Source organism: Clytia hemisphaerica, unplaced genomic scaffold (genome assembly GCF_902728285.1).
Source record: "Clytia hemisphaerica strain Z4C2 unplaced genomic scaffold, Clytia hemisphaerica genome assembly, whole genome shotgun sequence".
Lineage (NCBI taxonomy): Eukaryota > Metazoa > Cnidaria > Hydrozoa > Leptothecata > Clytiidae > Clytia > Clytia hemisphaerica.
In genome coordinates, this window is record NW_027104056.1 from 55,989 (window position 1) to 81,849 (window position 25,861).

General features: G+C 35.2%; 2 protein-coding genes across 3 annotated transcripts; one reads left to right on the forward strand and one right to left on the reverse strand.

Moving 5' to 3' along the window:
• The first annotated feature begins 5,792 nt into the window (after positions 1 to 5,792).
• LOC136812193 (2-oxoadipate dehydrogenase complex component E1-like) lies at positions 5,793 to 22,765 on the forward strand. 2 transcript variants are annotated; one of them, XR_010847323.1, is made up of 22 exons: positions 5,793 to 5,931; positions 6,286 to 6,373; positions 6,764 to 6,878; positions 7,124 to 7,228; positions 7,410 to 7,521; positions 7,760 to 7,857; positions 8,105 to 8,168; positions 8,456 to 8,679; positions 8,929 to 9,044; positions 9,187 to 9,262; positions 12,880 to 12,968; positions 13,131 to 13,411; positions 13,834 to 14,016; positions 15,325 to 15,464; positions 17,319 to 17,475; positions 17,714 to 17,814; positions 18,235 to 18,336; positions 18,583 to 18,645; positions 19,018 to 19,205; positions 19,683 to 19,746; positions 20,050 to 20,135; positions 20,900 to 22,765. XR_010847323.1 is itself a non-coding variant. In XM_067068675.1 (22 exons), exons 1-22 carry the CDS (start codon positions 5,811 to 5,813, stop codon positions 20,999 to 21,001), a joined length of 2,670 nt encoding a protein of 889 aa, XP_066924776.1. In that variant the 5' UTR covers positions 5,793 to 5,810; the 3' UTR covers positions 21,002 to 21,180. The 2 variants fall into 2 exon arrangements, 1 of the variants encoding a protein (XP_066924776.1); XM_067068675.1 differs by having other exon boundaries at positions 19,018 to 19,198; positions 19,681 to 19,746; positions 20,900 to 21,180.
• Positions 22,765 to 24,752, reverse strand: LOC136812184 (chondroadherin-like). Its single transcript, XM_067068667.1, has 2 exons — positions 24,720 to 24,752; positions 22,765 to 24,507 (listed from the first exon to the last, which is right to left on the reverse strand). Exons 1-2 carry the CDS (start codon positions 24,750 to 24,752, stop codon positions 22,843 to 22,845), a joined length of 1,698 nt encoding a protein of 565 aa, XP_066924768.1. The 3' UTR covers positions 22,765 to 22,842.
• Between the last annotated feature and the right edge of the window lie 1,109 nt (positions 24,753 to 25,861).

The following is a 25,861-nucleotide window of genomic DNA, read 5'->3' on the forward strand; positions in this document are numbered from 1 at the left end:
GCTCGCAACCCTAGTACCCCCCCCCCACCGGGCCGGGAAGTTTACAGAGACAAGCAAACAGGAAAAAGGGGAGAAACCTGGGAGCGGCAGCCAGGCGCGTCATGAAAACGGGAAATTCTAACGCTGACGCTGCTTAGAAGTCGATAGTCTAATAGAATACGCATAGTTCTCCTTCTAAACTAGAAAATATTTTGAGTGTTTTAAATGTGTGTATTTTTATTTTTGGATGAGAAAGTGGACGAGGAACTAAACTATAATTTCGTACGCTCTTGCGCTTTCGTTTTCGTGGCACCAAAATTGAATATGAAGAATGAGACAACCAGCCAGTGTCAACAACCATCAACCAGACAGGTACAGTACATGATACATAGGCACAGGAAACATACTATTGATTCTTTTAATTTCCTTTTTGTTTAAAATATGGTTTCTCAGTTCCTTCATGCATTCATGGGGGATTATCAAAATATGGCATTCTTGAATGGCCCAATGGCAATAGTGCAGCGTAATAGACCTTTTTTCAAAGAAAAACAATGATAAAACCATGCATAATAAACCTTTTTTCAAAGAGGCCACCCTGTTGAATAATTATGTAGTCCAGCAGAAAAACAATGATAAAATCATGCATAATTATTACAATATGCATGATACAGTAATTATACATGGCTCTATCATTGTTTTTATGGCTGGACTACATAATTATTCAACAGGACGTCCTCTTTGAAAAAAGGTATATTATTACAATATGCATGATACAGTAATTATGCGGCTCGCTATCATTGTTTTTATGGCTGACTAATAATGATCAACAGACGTCCTCTTGAAAAAGGTCTATCTTTTGGCTGACATCACCCAGTCATTGGGCCATGTTCGGCCATGTAAATTAAATTGATTACATTCCAGACATTAATATTATATGATTTACAACCTTAATTTATAATTAAGAGAAACCAGTTTTCAAGAAAAGTTAAAAATTCAGTCCTGAATACACGCCTGTTTAAATCATGTTTTCAAAAATTGGCCCGAGTGTGGCCCGTGCGTGGCCCGAACACGGCCCGAACACGGCCCGAATTCTCGGGCCAGCTCGGGCCATACTCGGGCTTTATGCGAATTCCAATAATCTCGGGCCATGTCGAGGGTTGTTGCCAGGATAAAGTTTTTGCAAGCGAGGGGAAGATATGAGGATTTAATATCATCAACTAATCAAAGTTTTTATTGACCGAACTAATCGAACTGCTATTGCTTCAAAAATTGTGAGTGTTCGATTAATTTTTCTAATCGAACTTTTATCGTTCGATGGATTCGATTGGTGTTCGACAAGTTCATGATCGGGCTGACAGTTTAGTCACACTAGGAAATCTAGCTTTCAGAAAAAACGACATCAGACATCTACAGGATGTAATTGCAACAACAAGGATGATAGTTACCTGAATCAAGCTCAAGTTCCCAAAAATTAATTAAAACTTGAAAACTTAAATGAGACAAAATGACCGATTGCAAACGTGCAGCAGCCAGAATATCAACAAACCAAATTTTGTCTTTCAATTCCCGAGACAGCGCTTCGATTTTTAAGGCCTTGTTTATACGCTAAAGTAAAAATAATTCCGCACATGTAAATGGGTCAGTGTTTGAGGTCCGGCAAAATTTCCGGAAAATAGCCTATCTGGCAGTGCGCGGATGTAGGTGGGTTCCGTCTCCCCCGTAGATCTTTTTCTTGGGAAGTTGATCTTCAAATTAGTTTTCAAGGTTGGCTTGGCTCAAATCTTTTCATCTATGGCTCAAATTTTAGGCAATTTCTCATAGTTTTTGAAAATGTTTATTTCATTAAAAAGCGCCGGGTTATTTTTTCATGAATCCCTTTAGAAGGCGCATCTTTTTGCTTGCGAGTCAAGTAAGCGATATAGCGCTTTTGCAGCATTAATCTTTGATATGCATTTTGGCGGGAAGCTAGTGTGACTAACTGTCTGATATAAAATGGTAGAGTAGAGCTGTGAGAGCAGAGCTGGCAGTAGTTAAGGGGCTACTTAGACTACACAATATATTGACGTACAATATTCGACAAAATGTTTGCGGACCGTAATGTACAAAGTAAACAACTGGTACTCTATTATAAAAAGGAATTTTCTTTCTGTAAACAATCCCCCTTTATTGTTGGAATATTGCAAATCGAGCTGACAATATGTGACTCCCCAAGCGATTTAAAGTACCTGAAAATGGGACCGGTCTTTAGGCGGTCTTTTAAGGGCCGGTAAATGACCGGTAAAAATTTACCAAAAGGCCGCTACGAGTTTAGGGGACCAGCCCCGATCGCTCGGTTGACATCCTTTTACAACATTTTTTTGATGTGATTGTTACTGAAAATCACTAACTAGCGACCTGGACCGGTCTGACGAACGGCCCGGCCCGGTCCAACGAGCGGTCAGGACCGGTCTAATGAGCGGCCACAACCGGTCTAACGATCGGCCACGAGCGTCTAGAAGCGGCCACAACGGTTAGAGACCACATTTCTAGAAAGTCTGGAGGCCGATCTAAAACAAAAATTTGACCGCTACTAGACTGCTCGTAATACTGGACCAAGACCGGTCTGATTTTCAGGTACTTTAAATCGCTTGGGAAGTCACATATATTGCAGACACCTTTCAATATATTGCCGACATTCAGGAATATATCATTAGTATATTGCCTGACAATATATTGTGTAGTGTTTTTAGCCCTTTAACTGTTTTGAAATTTTGCTGCTTTGGATGGTCAGTCATTTTATGGCTATTCAAGTTTCCCTCCCACTCTCAACTGATGCAAGTTACCTGACTTCACGGTAATTAATTGAACCAATCAAACAGTATTTTTAATTGAACTTTGTCGAGCTTACAGTAATGATCGAACTTTGCTGTCTGTGATTAACATTCGACTACCTTAAAGGAAGAAATTTTGGCAGGAATTTAATTTGGCGGATGGCTGAAAAAGCTTTTTAGAGGGAGTTTAAAATATGGCCGATGGTCGAAAAAACTAAATTTGGCGGAATTTAATTTGGCGCTTGCTGAAAAGTTTATCCTTAAAATGGGGTAAAATAGCAAAAAAATGCAAAAACACCTTAAAAGAGATCATATTTTCAAAAAGTTTACTTTAGCGGGAATTTTATTTGGCGGATGGCGGAAAAAGAAATTTTGACGGGAACTTAATTTGCCGGATCTTTCCAAATCTGCCAAATCTGCCAAATTTTCTTTCCGCCAAAATTTCTTCCTTTAATAAGGTAAGTTCGGTTGTCGAACTTTGATCAGGGGGTACCAAGTTGTGGTATTGGACCAGTCAGTATAGGCATAACTCTTCATACAAAAATTACAGGAAACGCATATTTGGACCTTGTACCCTATGCTGCACGTAAGCACTTAAGCCAGTCCCACAAAAGCATGACAAAAATCATTTTTTTAAAGTTTGCAAAACAATGCCACATAGAAAATCTTTTAAATTCAGTATGTGAATAGAGCAGTAAAAAATACAACTTTTCTATTTTTCCTTGGAATGAAAATAAAGGGATAATAAAGATTGGATACCATCCAGATGATCTGCGACACTATTGTAAAGCTTGTAAAGCTGCACTTTATAGTTTTGATTCCCATTGAAGAATCATATTCTGGTTTTTTAACCATATTTTGGTTATTAGATGCTGTTTTAGAGCTAGCCTGCCAGTGCCGAAAAGTTGTTCTTTCTTGTTTTTTGAGATTTAAGTGAGGTTACCCTGGCATTAAGTTGAATTTACCCCTTAAAATAGGTATACCACCCCTTAGTACCCAGTGCAATCTTGATATCACCATTGACAAATGACACACCACCGTTAAGTATAGAAGAAGACTCTTGACAGAAAATCCTTTGTTTTATTGTCAATGATGACAGTGTCGTTATTAGATCTGACATGTTGATGTTTATAAGTGCCCTTTAACTTCCAGCCCCTCCTTTTTTGGGAAAAATTTAGGGTGTAACCCGGGGGGTTACCCAACCAGCAGGGGGGCTGACGCTATGAAATTCCTGTCAAGTTAGGTCAAGTCAGATATCATTTTCAAGCCAATTTTTCTTAAATCAAAAGAAAAAGTTTTAAATAAAAACAAATCTATAACAAGCTTGTCAAAGAAATCAAAAGAACTACAATAAACAAGTCTTGAAAAAAAAAGAGAAATAAGAATCTAGCTAGGAGAAAAGCTAAAAGTAGTTTTAAAACTGTTCATCTAAAGGTAAAAATGTAGCAAGCATCCCAAGAAAATCCCAAGAACTTTTAACATAGTATACTATTGAATTAAAATCTCTTCTGATCCTGCTGAAAGTTTCAAATTTCATCAGGGACAAAAAGGACAACACAAAAAAAGTTAGCTTTCATTTTAAAACATGAAACCCATCTGTCCATGTGTTAAGTTAAATTTTTTAATATCTTCTGGTTCTGCATCTTGAATGAATAATTGAATATTTTCTAAAATTTTACCCCCTGGATTCAATGAGGATTATCATCTAAAAAGTTTTTATTTTTTACTCTGGTCTGTGAAATACACGGCTACCCCACAACCTAACCAAATTGGCTACCCCAACTGGCTACCCTACTTTTTAGACCAACCCCCAGATTTGTTTCGTCTGAGATCACTGCAAAATTACCCAAATCTTAAAGACTGTATATTAAAATTATTTTTAAGTTTGAGAGTGAGGCCCATCTGTTTGTGTATAAAGCCAGACGATCTCAAACGAACGGGATCAACGATCGAACCAGTCGAACCAAATTGAACGCAATCGACCAATTGAAATTCGATTGTCAAACGCAATCGAATCTCAATCAAACGTCAAAATTCTGGGTAATATTCGATTGGTTCGATCGTCGATTCCGTTCGATTGAGATCGTCTGGCTTTATTCTTGCAGCTTCCCAACTTCCAAGCTCTCAAACATCACAAGCCGAATGAAATTACTTTCGATTTCCTGTAGAAATTATGCGATGAACAATCCGGGGGTCAATGAATCGACGATCGAACGCAATCGAACGCAATCGAACATCATTTGAAAGCAATTGAATACCAATCAAATCTGAAAATTGCGGTAATATTTGATTGAGATTCGATTGTATTCGACAATCGAATTTCCATTAGTCGATTGCGTTCGATTTGGTTCGACTGGTTCAATCGTCGATTCCGTTCAATTGAGATCGTCTGGATAAAGTGAGTTTGTTTTACTTTTATTTAATTTTTGGTTTGATCGTGAGTTTGTTCAAACACCTTATTTGTGTTGTTACAATTGACACACATAATTCATTCTTAAGGTGGGTAAATATGCTGAAAAACTTCTGACCCAGCAAAAAATAACAATAGTTTTAAATATCTGAATCAAAATATCTCAAAACATAACCATACCAGTTTTTGATACTACTAAAGTCAGGATTATCCAGCTGTGACAATGATCTTTTCTGAAAATGTCCTCATAAAAATGCTGACTGACGCCCAAAACGTCAATTTTTTGCCTTAGGCAATTCCTTGGCACGAGATGGTTAAAACTTTTAACATACAACCCATATTTCTTTATATACTTTCCACGCTGAATTGTTTTGTCAATTCTACACCCTATTAAGAGCACGATATCAAAAGTTTGCCCTGATCTAAGGGGTGCCCTACGAAGACCTGTGTTAAGGCCTTTTTTAAGATCTATGACAATTTTCTTGCCAGATAAAACAATGCCCATTAAATCATTAAATTAAAAGTGATATTTCACTGTCCCCCTGGACCCCCAATTCGAAAATTGTATTCTACATTTTTTTATAAATTTTAGACATTCTAGACATTCTAACATGAATAGAATAAATTATCTAAAAAGATGTTACAGATTGAACATCAAACGCTCCTATCAAAGTCAAGTTGTCACCCACGGTGTTTTGAGGAGTAGACTAGAAAAGACTACCAAACAAAAAGGTATTATATAACTTTTATATTATATTTTTATTGTGTTCCTTTTATTTGCTCCATCCTCAAATCGTTGTTCACATGACTAAAGGTTCAATCTCAAAATTAGTCCCTTACAAAATTTAAAATTTTACTGTGGTGGTCATCTTTGAGATTGAGATTGCCCTTTTTTCACGTAGAGGAATAGTCAATGTTTTTATATAACAAAAAGGCCAATCTCAACGGCAGAACAGAATTGCAAGATTTCCAATTTTCCAACCCACTTATTTTGAAATTAAATCTTTAGTTATGTGGACGAAAAAATTCTATTTTTTTATATTGTAATAATATCATGTCTTTGAAGTTTTACTTATTTTTTTTTAGATCCAGTTATTCAGAGCAAAGAAGATGCTCACAATTACCTGAGAAAGAACAGCCAATTCATTGCAACAGTTGACCCTCTTGGGCTCAGGTTTGATGTTTTAAAGTGATATATAATTGTGATAGAAATAAGTATTAAGTAATAAGTAATGCAATTCTTCTTTTTGTGTGATAACTACTCAAATTATTAATACCAATATAAATGATATAAAATATTCTTTTGACAACATAAAGTGCTGTCTGAAGATACTTAAATTTAGCTCGTCTATTAACCCAGTTGAATCATTGAAGAATCTGGAAGAACTTGTTGTCTTTAAAGTTCTAAATTTTAAAGTGCGTAAAAAAAGATTTTTAAAGTGATACCTTTGACATTTCAAATTGTGATATCTGTTTACCTTTTCGAGCTGTATTTTCTGGTTGAAATCACTTTTCAAATCTTGCTAATTGATAATAATCCTCATGATGTTATTTTGCATTACAGAGAAAGAGAAGATGGTATCATGTCAACAATTTTCAATGAATTTTCAAGTCAAGAGGCTGAACACCTAAAGAACACATATTGTCAGAATGTAGCCTTCGATCTGGAACATCTAAACGTAAATCATCTAAAAATTCACTAATCATCAACTTATCACAAAATTTTAGATGGAGAAATACAAAAATTAAAACAGCTTAAGAATTTGTATTTTCTTTATTTTTAGTTTTATGTATTGCCTCTTTGATTTGGTATCATGCCGATCCTGCCACTGTGCTATGCTGTCTATGATGTGCTATGCTGTGCTATCTATTTAATCAGCTTCAAAACCTCATTAATATTACGTACCTCTCTGTCAACTTTTAGGATGAAGATGAAAAAGCATGGTTGTATCACCAGATTGAAAACTCCTCATTTGAATTGACTAAAGAAAAGCAAAAAGAGATCTGTGCTCATTTGTTAAAATCGCAGGTAAGAAAAGGTCAAATGGATTATTTTTTTCATTGTCCCCAATAAATTATATTCTCAAATTCGAAAGATTCATGATACCACATGAAAAAGAATTTTTTAACTGTTACTCTTACTAGTTTTAAAAGCAGATTTAATACCTATTTATTGTCTTTTGCCTTCATGATAAAATCTTTCTTTTTAGGTTTTCGAAAACTTTTTGGCGAAACGATTTCCAACTTTAAAGAGGTACAGTGGTGAAGGAGCTGAGAGTATGTTGGCAATGTTTGAAGAACTCTTCCATATAAGCTCTAAAAGTATGTTTTTAAAAGCTTATCTGGCATTTCACTTTTTATACTTTATTTTTACATGACATAGTATGCTCTCTATTTTCTTAATTAAATCTTTATTTTTACATTTCAATATGACCTAATGTTTGAAGCATTCTCAAGTCAATATATCTCTGCACAGGGCAATAATGTTTTTTTCTCAAAAATCTGCTGAAGTTACTTTTTTGAAAATGTGACTTTTTTGGCCTTGTTGTTCATTTGAAAGGTGGGACAAATGAGGTGATGATATCTATCCCACATCGAGGACGTCTAGCCCTTCTAACCGGAATGCTTAACTATCCAAACAAAGCTCTTTTTTCCAAGGTAAGTTTGCAATAACATGTCACATAGCATATGCTTTCCATATTCTTATTTTACTTTTGTGTAACTTGTCTTGCTCTCTAATAATATTCGTTCTGCTCCTCAATAAATGATACTTTGAGTGTAATGAGAATGTAATAAAGCAAAAAGGTTACCGCCTCCCACTTAATTCCCATAATATTTTAACCTTTCAATCAAATAAAAATTTTAATATATACTGAAACTAATTGCTTTAAATAATATATTATAGCTGAAGGGCAATCCAGAGTTTCATTCTTCGCTCAGATTCATTGGGGATGTTTCTTCACATTTGAGTACGCTATTCTAAAAATTATTTTCACATTATGTTTGTGTATTAACAAAGCAGTGATTTTCAATAACCATATAACCATGAGGGCTATCTTTTTCACATAGTCTATCTTAAAAGTGTCTCCACTGATATGATTTTTTTTGTGTAAAATTTATCTATTCTCTTCCGTTTTATTTTTGGAATGTTTGGGATATCTTCCACTGACTGATGTTAGGCACTCTGAAGTTGAATTGAATACAATAAATTGTATATTTTATTGCACCTATCATTCGTGATTTTTCAAATTTTCAGCCAGTTCAACCGACCTGAATTACAACGATAAAAACATCCACGTAACAATGGTGCCTAATCCTTCACACCTGGAAGCTAGTCACCCAGTCATCATGGGGAAAGCGAGAAGCCGTTTCTTGACAAAACAACAGGCTTATTATAATGGGGAAAATGAGAATTCTGAAGATGAGCTGTTGAACATTTTGTCTATACAAGTTCATGGCGATGCTGCAATGGCTGGACAGGTACTTCAATATAATAATTTTAGTTTGCGCAGCTATGTTGGTACTACACTACCCAAAAAACTTTATGAATATGTTGAGAAACTTCTTTGGAATTCAACCATTGAAGTAGGAAAGAAAACAAAAAAACTTGTACAAAATATTAATTGTTTTTTTAATTTTAAAACTGTATGATTGACGAGCTCGTTATACGGTAATAGCACTGTTTTGTATTGAAGGTACTCAATCTTTTCTTCTTTCCTTCTTTTGCAGGGTATAGTGATGGAAACGTTTGCTTTAGCTTCATTGCCACATTTTGAAGTTGGTGGAAGTGTTCATTTGGTTGTTAATAATCAACTTGGTTTTACAACTCCTCATGAGAGAGCCTCGTAAGTCTTCAAATAATTCTGCTGCCAATAGTATGTCTACATTACCTCGTTTTGATTTTTAATTTATAATTATGCGCAACGACAGTAATCTTTTAGTGTTATTCCAGTACTGCTTTTTGATCAATTTTGATTGTATTCACAGAACAGCAGGGCATTCAAGTGACATTGCAAAGATGATATCTGCTCCTATAATCCATGTTAATGGTGATTCACCAGAGGTAAGTTTGTCATCCAAGGCATTCTCAAACAAAAAGTGAAGACAAAAACAAAATTTTGTTCATCCTTGACGTTTCGATACTTCTTGTATCATGATCACAAGCAAATGTTAGCTTGAAAGCAAAAAAAAAACGTGTTAATAAATCAAAATTTCAAAATCACATCTAGCAATTATAGGTCATAAAATTTTCATAATTGAACGCATACATATACTTATTCAAAAAAGCTCTAGAGGATAAGAAGATACCGTTTTATTTAAATCAGGTTTCAAATCCCTAATGATTGAAGATTCTTTTATATAAAGCTCTTCATCAGTTTTTCCTTTTTCGTAAACTTTCATGTTCTCTAGGGACACGTCGTGCCCAGTTCTAAAAAGATGTCTCGTTACAGCAGTTGGTCTTTCAATATTTCGATGCTCCTTGTACCGTGTCGCAATATGTCGTTTTGTTTTCCCAATATAGTAAGACTCACAATAACATTTGCTTGTGATCATGATACAAGAAGTATCGAAACGTCAAGGATGAACAAAATTTTGTTTTTTGTCTTCACTTTTTTTTGAGAATAATCTGGCCCAGAAGAAAATTTTTTCAAGTATTACTACGAAGATATGGGCATGATATGGTCATACAATTTCGAAATGTTGAACGCATACAAAAGAAAATTGATAAAGTACAACTTGATGTTGACTTTTTGGAGAAATGTTTAAAGTTTGAAGTCATTCCAAAGTTTTGATTTTTCAAACTTTCAAATCATCGTCTACGTAACAGCAAGACTTATCGGGAAATACAGTTGAGACTTTTACGTGAAGAGATTAACCACCACAAGAAAGAGTTGCGTAATCTTCTTCCAAAACGAGATGAAATTATTGGATTCATTGAACAGAATGTTATTTGGTATGATTTTAATGTCATTCGAACAAAATTGAGATCGATTTGCAACATTGAAATATCTGCGGTTCGAAAACGACATGAGAAAAAGTTTCGTGATCTTTCCAAGAATAGGATCGTTCAAGATACTTTTGACCCAGACAAACTGATTTATAACTTCACCGACCGAGTTCTTACTCAGGCTCAGACATCCGCTTTAATGAAAGGATTGAGATTTGGCATTCCTCCATTAAAAGCAGACACCTATGGCGTTTTTACAGCGTTTGAATTATGTTACAAGGGCCTTAAATCTTTAAACATGAACACTGCTACTTACAGTCCAGACCGTTACAAGAATAAATTCGCTGAGTTGGCTTATGCTTACTGTCAACGATATGATAAACGAACTGAAGTTAATCTAACTGACATTGAAATGAAAGGCTTAATTGAATTGAGTAAAGACAAAAGTATTGTCGTTGCAAAAGCTGATAAAGGGAAGAGCGTTGTTTTGTTACGGAAATCTGACTATGTCACTGAACTAGAGACTTTGTTAGCAGATAAAACCAAATTCAAGCCACTTGATAAAGATCCAACCATCAAACGCGAAGAAAAGCTGATCCGTTGTCTTCTGAAACTGCTAAATGAAAAGAAAATTACGAATAAGTTCTACAAAGACGTTCGTCCAAATGGTTCCCAGCCAGCAAGATTATATGGTCTTGCTAAAGTTCATAAAAACAACCATCCATTACGACCAATCTGCTCGTCGGTTAACTCTTTCAATTATAAACTATCTTCCGAAATTGCTAAGATTCTTTCACCATATGCTACGAATCAATACACAATACGAAATACGTTCGCTTTTGTCAATGAACTCCAAGGAATGAATTCTACATCTTGTCATATCGCAAGCTTTGATGTCTCAAGTTTGTTTACGTCTATTCCTCTTGATGCAACCATAACCATAGCTTTGGATTACCTTTAAACGCCACTACTGTCAGTGGTTTATCAAGAAACGAATTCAAGTCCCTTTTGGATATGGCAACTAAAGAAACCAACTTCATTTTCAATGGTAAATGTTACGATCAAATTGACGGGGTTGCTATGGGTTCACCATTAGCACCTGTATTAGCTAATATATTCATGAGAAATTTCGAGGAAAAGGCTTTCGAGATTTGTCCCGGTGATATTGAAAAACCATCCTTTTATCGACGTTATGTTGATGATAGTTTTCTATTGTTCAAAAATCAATCACACGTTACACCATTTTTTGATTATTTGAACACTCGCCATAAAAACATTGTGTTCACCAAAGAAGAAGAATCGACATCAGAGGATAGTTTCCCCTTCCTTGATACAAAGATTGTCAAAGAAGATGAGAAATTCTTAACAAGTACCTACTACAAACCTACTCATACTGGAGTTTATACAAATTGGTATAGTTTTACTCCAAGGAAATACAAAATCAATTTAATCAAGAATTTGCTAAGTAGGGCATGGAAGATTTGTTCCAACGAACGTCTATTTCTCAGTGACTGGGAAGTTATCAAACGAACATTGGTTAAGAATAAGTATCCTGAAAAACTACTGATAGCAATGTGCAAGAATTTTGTACAAAAAATGAAGTCTAGTGATGAAAATGAAAGTGTCGCCACTGTTGCAAAGAAAGAAGTGAAACTGTATTTACCTTTTCATGGTAAATTATCTGATGTTCTTCATAAGCAGCTAATTTCGTTATTAGCTGAGACCTACCCACAAGTTGACCTAAAGATCGTTTTCCGCACTACGTTTCGACTCTCAAATCTGTTTACTTTCAAAGATAAAATACCTCTAAGGTTACGTTCATTTGTTGTGTACGGAGTGCACTGTACAGATTGTGAGTCTTACTATATTGGGAAAACAAAACGACATATTGCGACACGGTACAAGGAGCATCGAAATATTGAAAGACCAACTGCTGTAACGAGACATCTTTTTAGAACTGGGCACGACGTGTCCCTAGAGAACATGAAAGTTTACGAAAAAGGAAAAACTGATGAAGAGCTTTATATAAAAGAATCTTTAATCATTAGGGATTTGAAACCTGATTTAAATAAAACGGTATCTTCTTATCCTCTAGAGCTTTTTTGAATAAGTATATGTATGCGTTCAATTATGAAAATTTTATGACCTATAATTGCTAGATGTGATTTTGAAATTTTGATTTATTAACACGTTTTTTGCTTGTAAGCTAACATTTGCTTGTGATCATGATACAAGAAGTATCGAAACGTCAAGGATGAACAAAATTTTGTTTTTTGTCTTCACTTTTTTTTTTTGAGAATAATCTGGCCCAGAAGAAAATTTTTATCCAAGGCATTATCATAAGGCTTTGGAACATTTTTACCATATTTAAATCCAATGGAGTCAGTAGAAAAGTTTTCTCAGTAAGAAAAATGTTCTGAAATCCATATTATTGGTAATCCACTTAAAATTCTCATACCCACTACACTATTAGCGTAGATACTCACTGGATTTTGAGCTATAAATAATAGAATCCCCCTTCTCCCCTTCACCCCTTCATTCTATTATAAATGCTTGCTAAATGGTTCTAGCAGGGTCGCTGAGACAGTGGGTAGTACACAACAAGATTGCTGTTTGCTTAATACTAGTTCTTTTGAAAGCTTTCCTTTTACATTGTTCCTTCCGTTGACTCTAATGGCTTTGACACAAGATGGAGGAATCCACACTCTTTACCTTACTTCACTATATTTCAGGATGTGGCAAAAGTGACAAAGTTGGCTGTAGATTACCGAAACAAATTCAAGAAAGATGTTGTTATAAATATGCTTTGCTTCCGTAGATGGTCAGTATCTATTTTAAATCATCTTGATAAATAATCTTCTCTCGAAAAGGTAGATGACAGCTTTTTGAATATCCGAGGAAAATAAATTTGTCAAGTGTTTCGGTTTCTTTCATGGAAAAGGCAAACTGAATTTTAATGAAACAAGTAATAATTTTTCTATAGGGGACACAATGAACTTGACGATCCGACTTTTACAAACCCAGCAATGTATGACGTCATTCATCAACGAGAGTCAGTTCCGGACCTCTACAAAAAGAAACTGATCCAAGATGGCGTTGTTACGGAAACCGAGATCGAAAGCATCGAGAGTGAATATTATGCTTTACTTGATGAACAATTGAAAGACGCGGATCGTCAGGTTGAACCAGCCTGGAAACCTTTTGAAGATAATTGGAAGGGAATACAACAGGCTAGTCATCAATCAGCGTCCACATGGGACACAGGTACTTTTAAACGATATTTAGTTAGTCTTTTTATAATAAATAGGCTCTCAAAACTGAACTATGAATTAGATTTCTGAGAAAGGGAAATTTCAAATAAAGCGGTCAAGATTACCCCTCCATCCGAATGATATCGTTTATTATTCTAGTGTAGAAATTATACATTCGTAGGATCACTTCTCATAACCTACATAGCTAAGCCCGTATTCACAAGGCTAAAACACACGGCTTAGACAAGATTCTTTATATTTACGGATTTTAAGTTTGCTTTGTAATACTGTTATTCAGTAACAACTAACCATCAAATTTATCCTAGTGACTGAATCAAACTAGCCTAGATTTCTAGGCTACGCCACTCTTGAGCTGAGGCAATTCGTGAAATCATTGAAAGCTGACTGAAAACTAACTATAATTTTTATTTCTAGGTTGTGACATTGACTTGTTGAAGTTTGTTGGAGCACGTTCTACGTGTTTTCCTGATCAATTCAACATTCACCAGCATTTAGAGAAAACATTCTGTGAAGCTCGAATGAAGAAAATCGAATCTGGAGAAAATATTGATTGGGCCACAGCTGAAGCATTAGCCATTGGAAGTCTTCTCATGCAAGGTGAATAAGTAAATGATTCTTTCAAACAAATTAGTAAAATAAACAATAATATTGCAGCTTTTTAAACCTTTACAGTTAGGGAAACCATCCAGGATCCTGCCATTCTATCAGCCAGCAAAAACTAAATGACACTTGTAAACTTAAGTTTCTTACCATTTTCCATCGAAAACAATCGAAAACATTACTATACTTTCCAAAGCTGGAGACCAAAGCAAATGATCTTTCTTGATAAGGGCGCCCTTTTGGATCTATTGTTAACTCATTTAAAATGGTGGATAAAGTTATGGAATGATGAAGGCACCCACTGCTTTGAGGGTGGTGACGCCAAAACGTCCAATATGATCAGCCAACAGAAGGCGAGTTTGATGCCGCGCGAGTTACGTCATGCACTCCACCGTAGCGAAAGCGCGAACGACATTTCACAATTATAAGAATATCTTATGTGCTTAATTCTATTTGACTTTGAGAGCCTCGTAGAAGATGAAGAAGTAAAAAGATAAAAAATGCGCTGGTTATTTTTTTTTAAATAGGTGTGTTCTATCATTGTTGAAAGTTGGAGAAATTTCTACCGACGCAGAAATTTTTTACAGCCAATTAAAGGCACAGTCTGCTTATAATGATTATGTTTACTATATCTTCTAGGCAAAAAACGCTAAAAAAAGACGCAAACGTAATTTTTTTATGAATGTGGTTATAATTTTTTTGATATCGGCCGTGTACAGGAACTCGCCAAATGTTCCTAACTGCTTTATGACATATCTTGGACATATCCTTCACTCAAGTTTCTTATTACACTATTTCTATAAACACATAGAGAAGTGGGAAATTCCACGATGATAAATATGTTTAATTCATAAACATTAGTTCATTTTTAATCTATGTTACCAAGGTAACAATCTTAGCTCATTCATAGATTTTTGACAGCATCTTTATATTGGGTTGGTTCCTTATTTCCCACTTCTCTATGCCAAACCACAAGTAGATCTTACCTCGAATATGTTTTGGTGTCATCTCCTCGTGAAATGAGCCATAAGTGTGGTCCGTTGGCGGATTGGTTATTATCAAGTATTCTCTTCGGAGACGACCTTAACCCTGGGTTAGTTAAGGAACGCCCTCAGCCTCGGTTAGTTGAGAAGGTTCGGGAGCACCTAAAGCCCTGCCCGATCCCAAGCCCCTCGGGGATTGACCACACCCTATTGTCTATTGTCATTTGTATAAGCTCTAGTCGAGTTGAGAATCAAAAGCGTAAAAAATTCATACAAAATTCGTATCAAACTTATTCGAAAATATTTTGAATCGTATCTTTAGGGCATCATGTTCGTATCAGCGGGCAAGACGTCGGTCGCGGTACATTTAGCCACCGTCACTCAATGCTGGTCGATCAAAAGAATAACGAACTCTACATCCCTTTAAATCACATGTCTAAACAGCAAAGTGGATGTCTCGAGGTTTGGAAATTTTGTACTATACTTTTGTTCAAACGTACATCAAATGTATCAAAGTCTTTCTTTATTTGAAATATTGCAGATTTAAAGACTAGTTCCTCGGTCACAGAAAATACTTTATTCGTGTTTATAACATAACATATGTTGTAAACGATGGACCCCTGCAGTTTCTTTGGGTACTTCTTGCCAGAAAAGATTTTCCAGATTTTTGCGAATCTTTTCTAAGAATACTATTATTATTATTATTGTTATTAATTTATTTGGTAAAGCAGGTCAGGTTCTATATACAAAACTATATACAATCATACACAATTCTGTACATATTGGCAGTAAAAAACTGATGTGGACCTACTGGCTAAAAAACGAAAAAGTAAAATCTTGTGAATCAAGCTAAAAGTTGGTTGAATCAAGCTAAAAGTTAGTTGAATCTAGGAGTTTTGGTATAGGAACAGTAAGTTGATTAGGATTAAGACTCAGGAGAATTTAGGAGAAACATACATTATATAAAAGTACATAAATAAACTCTAGGTAATAATAAGCTAAAAATTTGCTAAGAAAAAAATATATATTCAGTAAATGTAATTTAGTAATAAACATAATCTTTATATAATAGTGCACGACCCGTCATATTAAAATTAATTTTATCCAAACAATCAGATTTATTCAAGGCTTTTGTAAAAGCTTTGTAAGTTTTTATTTCTCGTATTGAGCTGGGAATGTTATTCCAAACAATAGCTGCTCTGTACATAAATGATCGTTTATAATCAACAAAGGTGAATTTTACCTGTTCAATTTTTGAAGATTTTCTATTTCCACGTGTATTTGATTTGCTGATAAGTTCCGATAAAAGTGGTGAGCTGAGACCGTTGTATATTTTGTACACTTTACACGCAATGCTCTTCTTATAATAATAAATAATTTCCTTCCATTTGGCCTGTGACAGAACATAGATATCTGGGACTGATTTCTTTATCCGCTGAATGAAGCGGGCAGCTCTTATGAAACTTTTTCAATGCTTGATAGTAAAGCATCGGAACAATTTCCCCAAATCAAAATAGCATACAGGACGAATGGTAATATTCCTTGAAAATAGATGGTTGAAAGGGTAGACTTTGGCATCCCTCTCATTTGGTAAAGCTTCTTGACTTTAACACCAAACATTTTAGTAATTTTTTGAGCATGAACATCCCATTTCAATTCGTCATCGATTGTAACTCCAAGACATTTTGTTGAGTTTATTATCTCAACATTTTTATGACAAATAGTTATATTTTGAAGAGGACCAACAAAGCGATTTTTAGACATAAGCATAACTTTGCATTTGTCAGGGTGGATGGTTAACGAGTTTTTCTTGGCAAACGATTCAAGTTGATGGGCACTTCTTTGAAGGTTTTTGATGACAATATCGCTATGTGGATCTGTGTACGCTGTTGAGTCGTCGGCTAACTGATCTAGATCACAATCAATGCTTTCACTCATGTCGTTAACATTAACTGAAAAGCACGGTGGGCCGATAAGTGACCCTTGCGGTACTCCGAATTCCACATCAGCACAATCTGAGTTGACTCCATTGATAACAGTGAATTGCTTACGATTCGACAAATAACTCTCAAGATACGTTAAAAAGTCACCTGATACCCCTGAAGCGCTTAGCTTTTTTAGTAGAATTGGGTGGGATACGCTATCAAATGCTTTTCGAAAATCTATGAACAGGGTACCAACTGATTGGCGGGAGTCGATGGCTTTTCTCCACTTCTCGGTCATATAGAGTAGGATGTCATCGGTCGATCGATTTGGTCTAAAGCCCCACTGGCAACTTTCATTTATACGATAATTAACTTCATTTACTGTGAACAGGTGGTGAACAGCTTGCTCTCAGAAGAAGCAGTCTTAGCATACGAATACGGAATGAGTATTGAAAATCCAAAACATTTGGTCATCTGGGAAGCGCAGTTTGGTGATTTCTTCAATGGAGCACAAATTATCATTGATACTTATATCGCGAATGCGGAAGGTATATATTGTTATGACAAGACTTGCCATATACAGCAGATTTTTGTTCTTATGCATTTAAACCATTTGGTCGTAATTTTTTATTTAAAATTGCCATAAATTCAAGGCCGAAAATTGTCTGATTTCAAGGTTTATCTTGTTAATTTTCTTCTTAAGCGTTGTCGTATAAACATTTGAGGCTGACCTGAGTTTCTATATGCAAATTGAAATTAACTTTATCCATTACTTCCTTCTTCCAGCCAAATGGTTATTACAGAGTGGTTTGGTGATGTTACTACCTCATGGCATGGATGGTGCAGGTCCCGATCATTCGTCCAGTAAAATAGAACGTTTCTTACAGGTCAGTTGACTTATTCTTTTGTAGGTCTCAACCTTGTCCTTAGACGGTTTTTCGTCAAAACCGGGCTCATAAATAAATATTGCTGATTTATTGTATCAGAGCTTAAATGTTTCCTTGAAGCTATAGTAAGTGAGTCTTTTTGACCGGACCCATATATAATTATATAATTGTTTCAAAATAAAGCAAAACTCCATTGTGCATTCGCCAAGTAACATCGATTTTTATTATGAAATGAAAATTATACTTTAAGTACTGCTGTTTTTTTTAAGTAAAGTTGAAGAGTATTGATGTCAAAGATTAACATTTTAGCGCATCGAGGAAGATGTAAATTCTTATGTTCTGTTACAGAACAGAACGAAGGAAATATTATTTTATCCTTCCGAGAATATTATTTTTTAATTTCTGACGTTTTTTGAACAGATGTCAGACAGTAAAGAAGACGGAGTAGATTCCGATGACGTCAACATGCAAATCGTCAACCCAACCACCGCTGCACAGTATTTCCATTTGTTGAGGCGACAGGTAAGGACTGGTCAGTCTTCCTGGTTTCAATTTATCCAACGGTTTGTTGTTGCTGTTGATTTCTTAAAGACCGTTTTCATTAATTGCGCGCTGTTTTACTTTTTTACCATGTTTTTTTTAAAGAAAATATTCTTCTTCTTCGAAGGAGCTATGCTCGAATACTACGATCGCTTGAACGCGCTTTATATTTCATAGTTTTTGACTTGAGTTTCATTTCAAGTCTTTTTAATCTGTTTTCTATTTCAGCAAATTCGAAACTTCCGCAAACCATTGATTGTGGCGTCACCAAAACTCATTCTTCGAATGTCTGTAAGTTTTTCCACCTCGACTAGAGTTATTAATATTGGTTGAGTTGGAGATCGTAGAAACCTTATTTCGATACAGTGGAGTCCCCATCATAATTCTAGCACATACGGGGAACATAAAGTTGCTTGAGTTAGAAAATTTTGTAATATGAAAAAAGGTATGCAAGGCATCTTACCTGAAGGGACTAGAAAACTTTTTCGGGTTAAGACATTCAAGTTATAGAGGCATTAGGGGGACGCACCAAAAAGTCTCCAAAAGACAAGATTTTTGGATAAAGACTAAAGATGAATACAATGTCATGATCAGGCAACTCGACCTTGGTCTTTTACTCAATTGAACTTCTTTATTGCAATCCTATCATTATTCTTATCATAGGCTGCTTCATCGACGTTGAGTGACCTGGTGCCCGGTACACATTTCAAACCGGTCATCGGAGATTCATCACCGGACATGGATAAAATCGATACAGTAGTCTTCTGTTCCGGTAAACATTACTATGAATTGGCCAAACAACGGACGAAACAAAGTAAACAGAATGTCGCCATTGTTCGATTAGATTAGAGGTATCTTGTTTGGTGTATTTCTATTAAAATACCATGCACTTCCACGATGTTGTTTAGGTTTGTCGTTCCCAATTTGACACCCAAGACACTCTTCTGGTCTTCCCTGAACACTCGAGTTTTCAATAGTCCCAAATCAAGATGCCAGTTTTTTTCAGCCTTAACTCTCCATTGAGTTGATTCGACCAATCAATGGATATTTTTATAGACAGCGGCAACTTTTAGTTCAGCCTTGACATTTTTATGATTAAATACTCGCTGGTACTCTGGACGTGTTCTTAATATGCTTATTTTATTTACTTACAGACATAGACTGGGCTTGCGATCATTAGTACTTTTCACTGAAATCTAAGATTGTTCTTAATTTGTTCTTAGTCTTTGACCAAATTCCAGCATCTTATTCTTATAAAATTTTTCTCAAAAAAAGTTTAAAGCAGACAAAGATGGTGGTTTTAAAGTTATTGTCACTTTTTCTTCCAGTCATTGTCGCCATTCCCAGCAGAAGAACTAAAAGAAGAAGTCAAGAAGTACAAAAATGCTCAAAGTAAGAACTTTGAAACAAAATCTAAATTCTTTTGTCCAATGTCGACAGGTATTTTTCAGCCTCTATTCATATTTTGCAAAGAATCTAAAAATTATAACCCTGTAAAGTGGATCTTATACACTTATTGCGGTTAGGGAATGGTAAAGACTTCACTTTTTATAATGTGTTAATAATTTAGAACGTTATTTGTGGCGTTTTACAGTCAAAGAAGCTTTGCCCATCCCTATTATTAAGGCAAGTTTCATTGAGAATTTAGAGTTCTGTTTTTCCCAAATTTTCACAGTATCAGTATTTTTTGAATAGATTTCATCTGGAGCCAAGAAGAACATCGCAATCAAGGAGCTTGGTCTTTTGTTTCCCCTCGCTTCCAAAATGTCTTGAATGTAAAGGTATGTTGGTACCCTTAAACATATTTTGCAAATGACATCCTTGAAAAATTGACATTAACCTATAGACCTTTTCATAAATTATTCTGATTGGAACAACTGTCTCGTTTTGAAAGCATTACCAAGGTTATTAAACCCCTCGAGTCTTCAAGCGCTATTTTTAGAAATATAATAGACTTCTTATGAACTCCTCTGGAAATCAATTTCCATTGAAAGTAATATTTTGAAAACCAGGTAAAAATTGCTCTTGACGTAATTTATGAAAATATCTATGAACCCGTGTTCTGAAAAAACGATCTGTGATGAAGACTTTTATGTAGTTGTATGCACACGCGAGTTTTAAACTAGAGCAAATGTTTGAAATAAAACTTCAACGACAATAATGCATAATAGAGAGATTATCAAATCAGAAAATATTGCAATAACTCCATCTATAGTAATGAGCTATCAATATGATAATCCTCAAGAAAAGTCACCTGCAGTGATGATTATCTTTCGTGTCTCAATTAGTACTGCCTCCAGATTATCGCGGTTTGCAATTACACTATAATTAGGTCAAGATTGTTCCTTTCGCAATTCTATTGATTGCTCTGAGCTCAGATTTCATCACTAGAATATGTGTCTATATAGTAATATTTGATAAAAAATGCCTTGTTTCTTTTGACTAATTCCTTTGGTCCATATCCGCCAAGGCTATTCTTTTAGGGGACGTTTATAAAAGCAACCGTTTTTTTTCCTTATGGTTCATTCCAATGCTTTCATTTCAGCTTTCCTACCATGGCCGCCCTGTTCTCTGCGCTTCAGCCATTGGCGTCAATAAATGGCACGCCCAAGAAGTAGATGATCTCACCAAGAGTATGTTCACCTGAGGAGATAATGAAGATAGAGAAGACGAGGAAAGTTTTTTACTTCCCATTTTTTTATGATTTTGTACAAAGACTCGTATGGACCGCCAGTCGTTAAACGGTACCCAAAGCTGTAATGGGTCAATGTAACTTCTCGTAAAAAGCCTACGAAGGTTAAAAAAAGAAATCTAATTGTTTTCAACGAGGCATTTTTCTTGAACTTTTATCGAGTATAGACGAGTTTACATCGGTTTCAATAATCATCAAAATCGGATTAAACTATTTGATAATTGGTGCATTGAGTTGAACTTTTCGACAGAGATGTCTAGAGGGGATAAGCTGCTTGTTTATGAAAGGTATGAAAAATCTATCAAAGAACTATTTTTGTCCCGACTCTGCTCACAAATTCACGTGATTCAACATGGTACAGGTTTTAAGCTCTCTCTCTAATTTGATTGATAAAACTATGTTTCTTCGTCTATAGGACCGTTTTATCTTTTGTTCAGTTTTGAGTTCTGTTATAATTGGATTTCCTCATTTTTCTGTTCCTTTTCTTCCTTTTCAACTTTTGAACCTACCTTTAAATTAACTAATTTATCTTTTCCCTAGTTTGTTACTAGCTCTCTTTCTTCGAATGGGCTCATTGGCTAGTAATGATGCATATTAGCAATGCTCAAGATTTAAGATTATTCCTTTTTGGGTCCAAATTAACATTCGGTTAGCCTTTTCTCAATTTCCTTTAAAAAAATCCAAGCTTCATCTATTAAAATAAGCTCAACTTTTATCAACAACGCTCTTTATGTTGTGTCATGTCTCGAAGACGCTTAAATTCAATTAGGTTAACGACATTATTTTCTTGATGTTGTTTTGACAGACGAAAGGATGAAGACGCCCGCTAATCACGAATATTGCCAATTATCGTAGTCTAAATACGTCTGATTTCAAGTTTACGCTACCCTGCCCACTCAAAACAATTACTTTATTTTAAGAGCTTATCCATCAATCTTTTCTTTCCAAACGCTTCAGGGCGCGTCAATAGCTTTTTTAAACACTAGAAAAATTCAAGACTTGATTAATGGAAATGTCGTGCAAAGAATGAAGAGGTCACTTCATTTAAAGTCACCAAAGATGAAAGGAAACTCTTTTTTAAGTAATTAAAGTTGCATTATTTATAATACCGATGTCGGTTATACTCATCTAATAAAGCTTTCATTTTCCCCATTAAACTTAAGTATAGCATTTAATAGATTTTTTTACCATACTGTGGTCTGTTCGCTCTTTTCTCAAAATTTCCTTCACATATCGAGTTAAAAGCACTCGATCCTCTTTCAACTATTTATTTCCTTTTTATCAAAAAACTGTTGTAAAAGTTCTATTCCTTCCCCGTTGACTAAAATCTAGGTCATACCATTCTTTAAACGCTTCCGGACCATACTTCAAACGAGGATATTTCGAGAACAAAGCCTTCCCAAGAGCTCGTTCAGCTACTGTTGAAAGAACAGGAAATTTTGAGTATGCATGAGCGGGACGTCATGTGAAATATTTTTGATAATGTTTTTAAAAAGTGTATTTCTCTCGTCCGGAAAGGGTTCACCCGTGCTTATTTAGACGTACTTATTTAGGCAAACATTATTTATTTTTATTGGATTTCTAGAAATGCTGATGATATTTTTTTGAAGTACAAAAGTTTTTAGCTGCATAATGTTTCTAGACTATTTAGTAATTATTTAAATTTTTTATCACTTTAGGTAATTTTCAAAATAAAAGAACAGAAGTTTTTTCATAAAATCATCTATGTACAATTTGTTTGAAATATATTTTTAAAGGCTGTTGGGAGTGTTTCAAAAACCGAGTTATCTCATCATCTAATACATCAAATACTGATCGTCATCAAGAGTCACTAAATGTCGAGATCTCTTCGAGACCACGTGATAAACAATCTTCACCAGTAAAGCCATAAAGAACACGGACAATAAGAAAAACCAGACTATCATGGATGCTTTCGTGTTATCACTGTGTTTTGTTGCGTCTTTCGATCGTTCTAATAAACTGAATGTTTCGTTTGTTGTAACGGTATTTTTCGTTGTTGTAATCAATGTCTGTTTTGTTGTAGTGATGTTTTGTTTTGTTATATTAGAGGGTGTTTTTGCTTTTGTTACAGTCCTTTGCGTTGAATTTAAAGATATTTTTGTTGATATAATGGTGGTCGTTGTTTCAATATTTCCCCTTGTTGTAGTGACAGGCCTTTTTGTTGTCACAGGTCTTTTTGTTGTCAAAGGTATAAAGTTCAATCCTTGCGTTTTCACTTCTGTTGTTAAAGCTTTTGTTAAAATCTTTGTCATGGATGTCGTATTTGCTGATGAATTTTTCACTACTTCAAATTTACAAAGTTCCCCTGTAAAATGTTCAGTGCAGTTACATTCGAAATGCGTTCGATTCCTTGTTATACATTCTCCACGATGTAAGCAATTGATATCAAGGCGGTCACAAATTGGGCATGATTCGTGTTCTGTCAGATTCAACATCAAATTTGCCAAACTTTCATCTCTTAATCGGAAAGGATGGAAACATGTTCCAGTGAATTGTAATTTTTTCGTGTAATACGGTAATAGACTTTCGTAGAATGGACAAGAACAGTTCAGACGGTTGTTGAATAAGATTAAAGTTGCGATCATCTGACGTTGGAAGGCAGTCACCGGTAGATCTGTAATGTTATTGGAATCTAAATAAATCTTCCCAGCGCTGAAAATGTTGACAAAAGCCTTGTTCTCAATCATGTTAATTCGATTGAACGAAAAATCGAGGTCGTTCGTTACAGTCCCATTAGAGAAAAGGTTGTTCGGTATCAAAGCTATCCTGTTGTTTGATAACCCAATGTCTAATTGTGGGGACGACAAGTTGTAAAATAGACAGGGTGCTAGACTCTCTACTTTATTGTAGTTTAGGTTTATCTGTCTGATTTTATTTGAAAGCCCATAAAAAGACTTGCTCGAAAGTGTCGTAACGTTATTCTTTGAAAGGTCCAAAACTTCTATGGATCTCAAACCAGCAAATGATTCCTCTTCGATGAAAGCGATCTTGTTTTCTCTCAGCAAAAGAAGCTTCAAGTTTGTCAACCCTGATATTTCATTTTTTGAAATATTTCGAATGGAATTCTCGCTAGCTTTCAACCTTTCGAGATTCGGAAATTTACTAGAAAGATTCGCTGGTAGTCTGCTTAATTGGTTGATATCGATGTGTAAGAGTTTTAAGTTCGGGTTCTCTTGAAACATGTGAGTTGGGAACAACGTCATGTTACTGCCACGTATATACAAATATCTGACGTTTTTGACTGGGATCCTTCTAGCGATCGATTGAATATTCTCATCTGAGATGGTCGGTCCGTAACACCTCACCTCTGATCCTTGGCAAAAACAAGGTTCCGGACAGCTTGCCGTCCGCCTAATAAAAATTGCTGACAGGAGTAGAATTATCATCTTATGTATCTTCATAGCTCGTTCGCGTCCTTTCGTGTTGTTGTTATTTATTTGCTGAAGAAAAAAAAAACACGAAAATATTGTTTTCATGAGATTAAATCAAATCAAATTAATTTAAAAAGAAGCGAATTCTGGAATCAATATTTCTCTCAAAAAGATATCCTAAATTGCTTAATCCCCTCCCATATTTTTTCATTTCTGTATCCAATGTATCCCCCTTCTCCCTCAAATTATCACGTATCCCAGCCTTCTCCCATCCAGCCGACCTGCAAGATACTTTTCTCTCGATTCTTTATCATATTCTACTTTTACTTCACTGAGGCTGTTTCCATAATTTATCTTGAATACTTTTTATCACGGCCCTAAATACCTCAGTAGGCTAATCATAATTCTATTGACTCGAAAATTAAAAAGGTTTGAATGAAGGTGATTCATACAGTTTCCTTCCCATGGCGGGGACATTGCTATCCTTATACCAACGCACTCTCATTTGATCATTGCAACTTCTCCACTTTCAAGTGTCTTGTACACTACTACCTGTGATTTTAAATGGATCGTTCTTTTGGGTCGAATCCAACTATCCAACGATAATTATTGCTTTTTTCTCTCAATTAAACGTTAATCAGATTACTCCTCTGTTTTTTTTATATTATCAACACAAATAAATAATTGGGCGAGGAAAATCTTTTTAGTCGAAGAATCTTTACTTTACTTTACATCATAAGGTATTGTGACTTTTGCTGTGAGTCTCATGCACATAATTTGATGATTCTGAATGTTTTCAGAGACGTAAGGTCATGAACATAACATTTGATTATCAATTTCTAATATTTATATAAGCAAATTTCGCAGTACTGGTAAGTCTCGATAATTCTCCTCAAGTCTAAAATTTTGACTTTGACTCCCCACAAACAGCCTTATTTTACTACAGTTGACGCTCTCTAATACGATCTTCAAGGGGAATTGGATTTTCATCGAATAAGGGAGCTTATCGAATAGTAGAACGTCGTTTATGAGAGTTTCTTGTTGACGGGGACTTTAAATTTCATCGAATAAGGGAGCCTATCGAATAGTAGAACGTCGGATAAGAGAGCGTCAACTGTATGTAGTGTTGCTGTATACCAGTATAGGGACGAAATGTTTATCCTGCTCTGTCATAATTAAATTTACTTTGAATTTCATCACGTCTGTATATGAAAGTTTTTGTAACCTTCAATGGTAAGAATTATGCCTTAAATAATTTTCAAAATTTGTTCTGTTAGCGAGATTATAAGAGCTTTTGAAACCACTAACACTTTGACCAGCAATCATGGTATTTTTGTAATATGAGTCAAACACCCCTGTGTCACAGACCCGCTGGGATCCTAGCCTCACTGGAAAATTAAACAAAAATTTCGTCCCTGGTGGG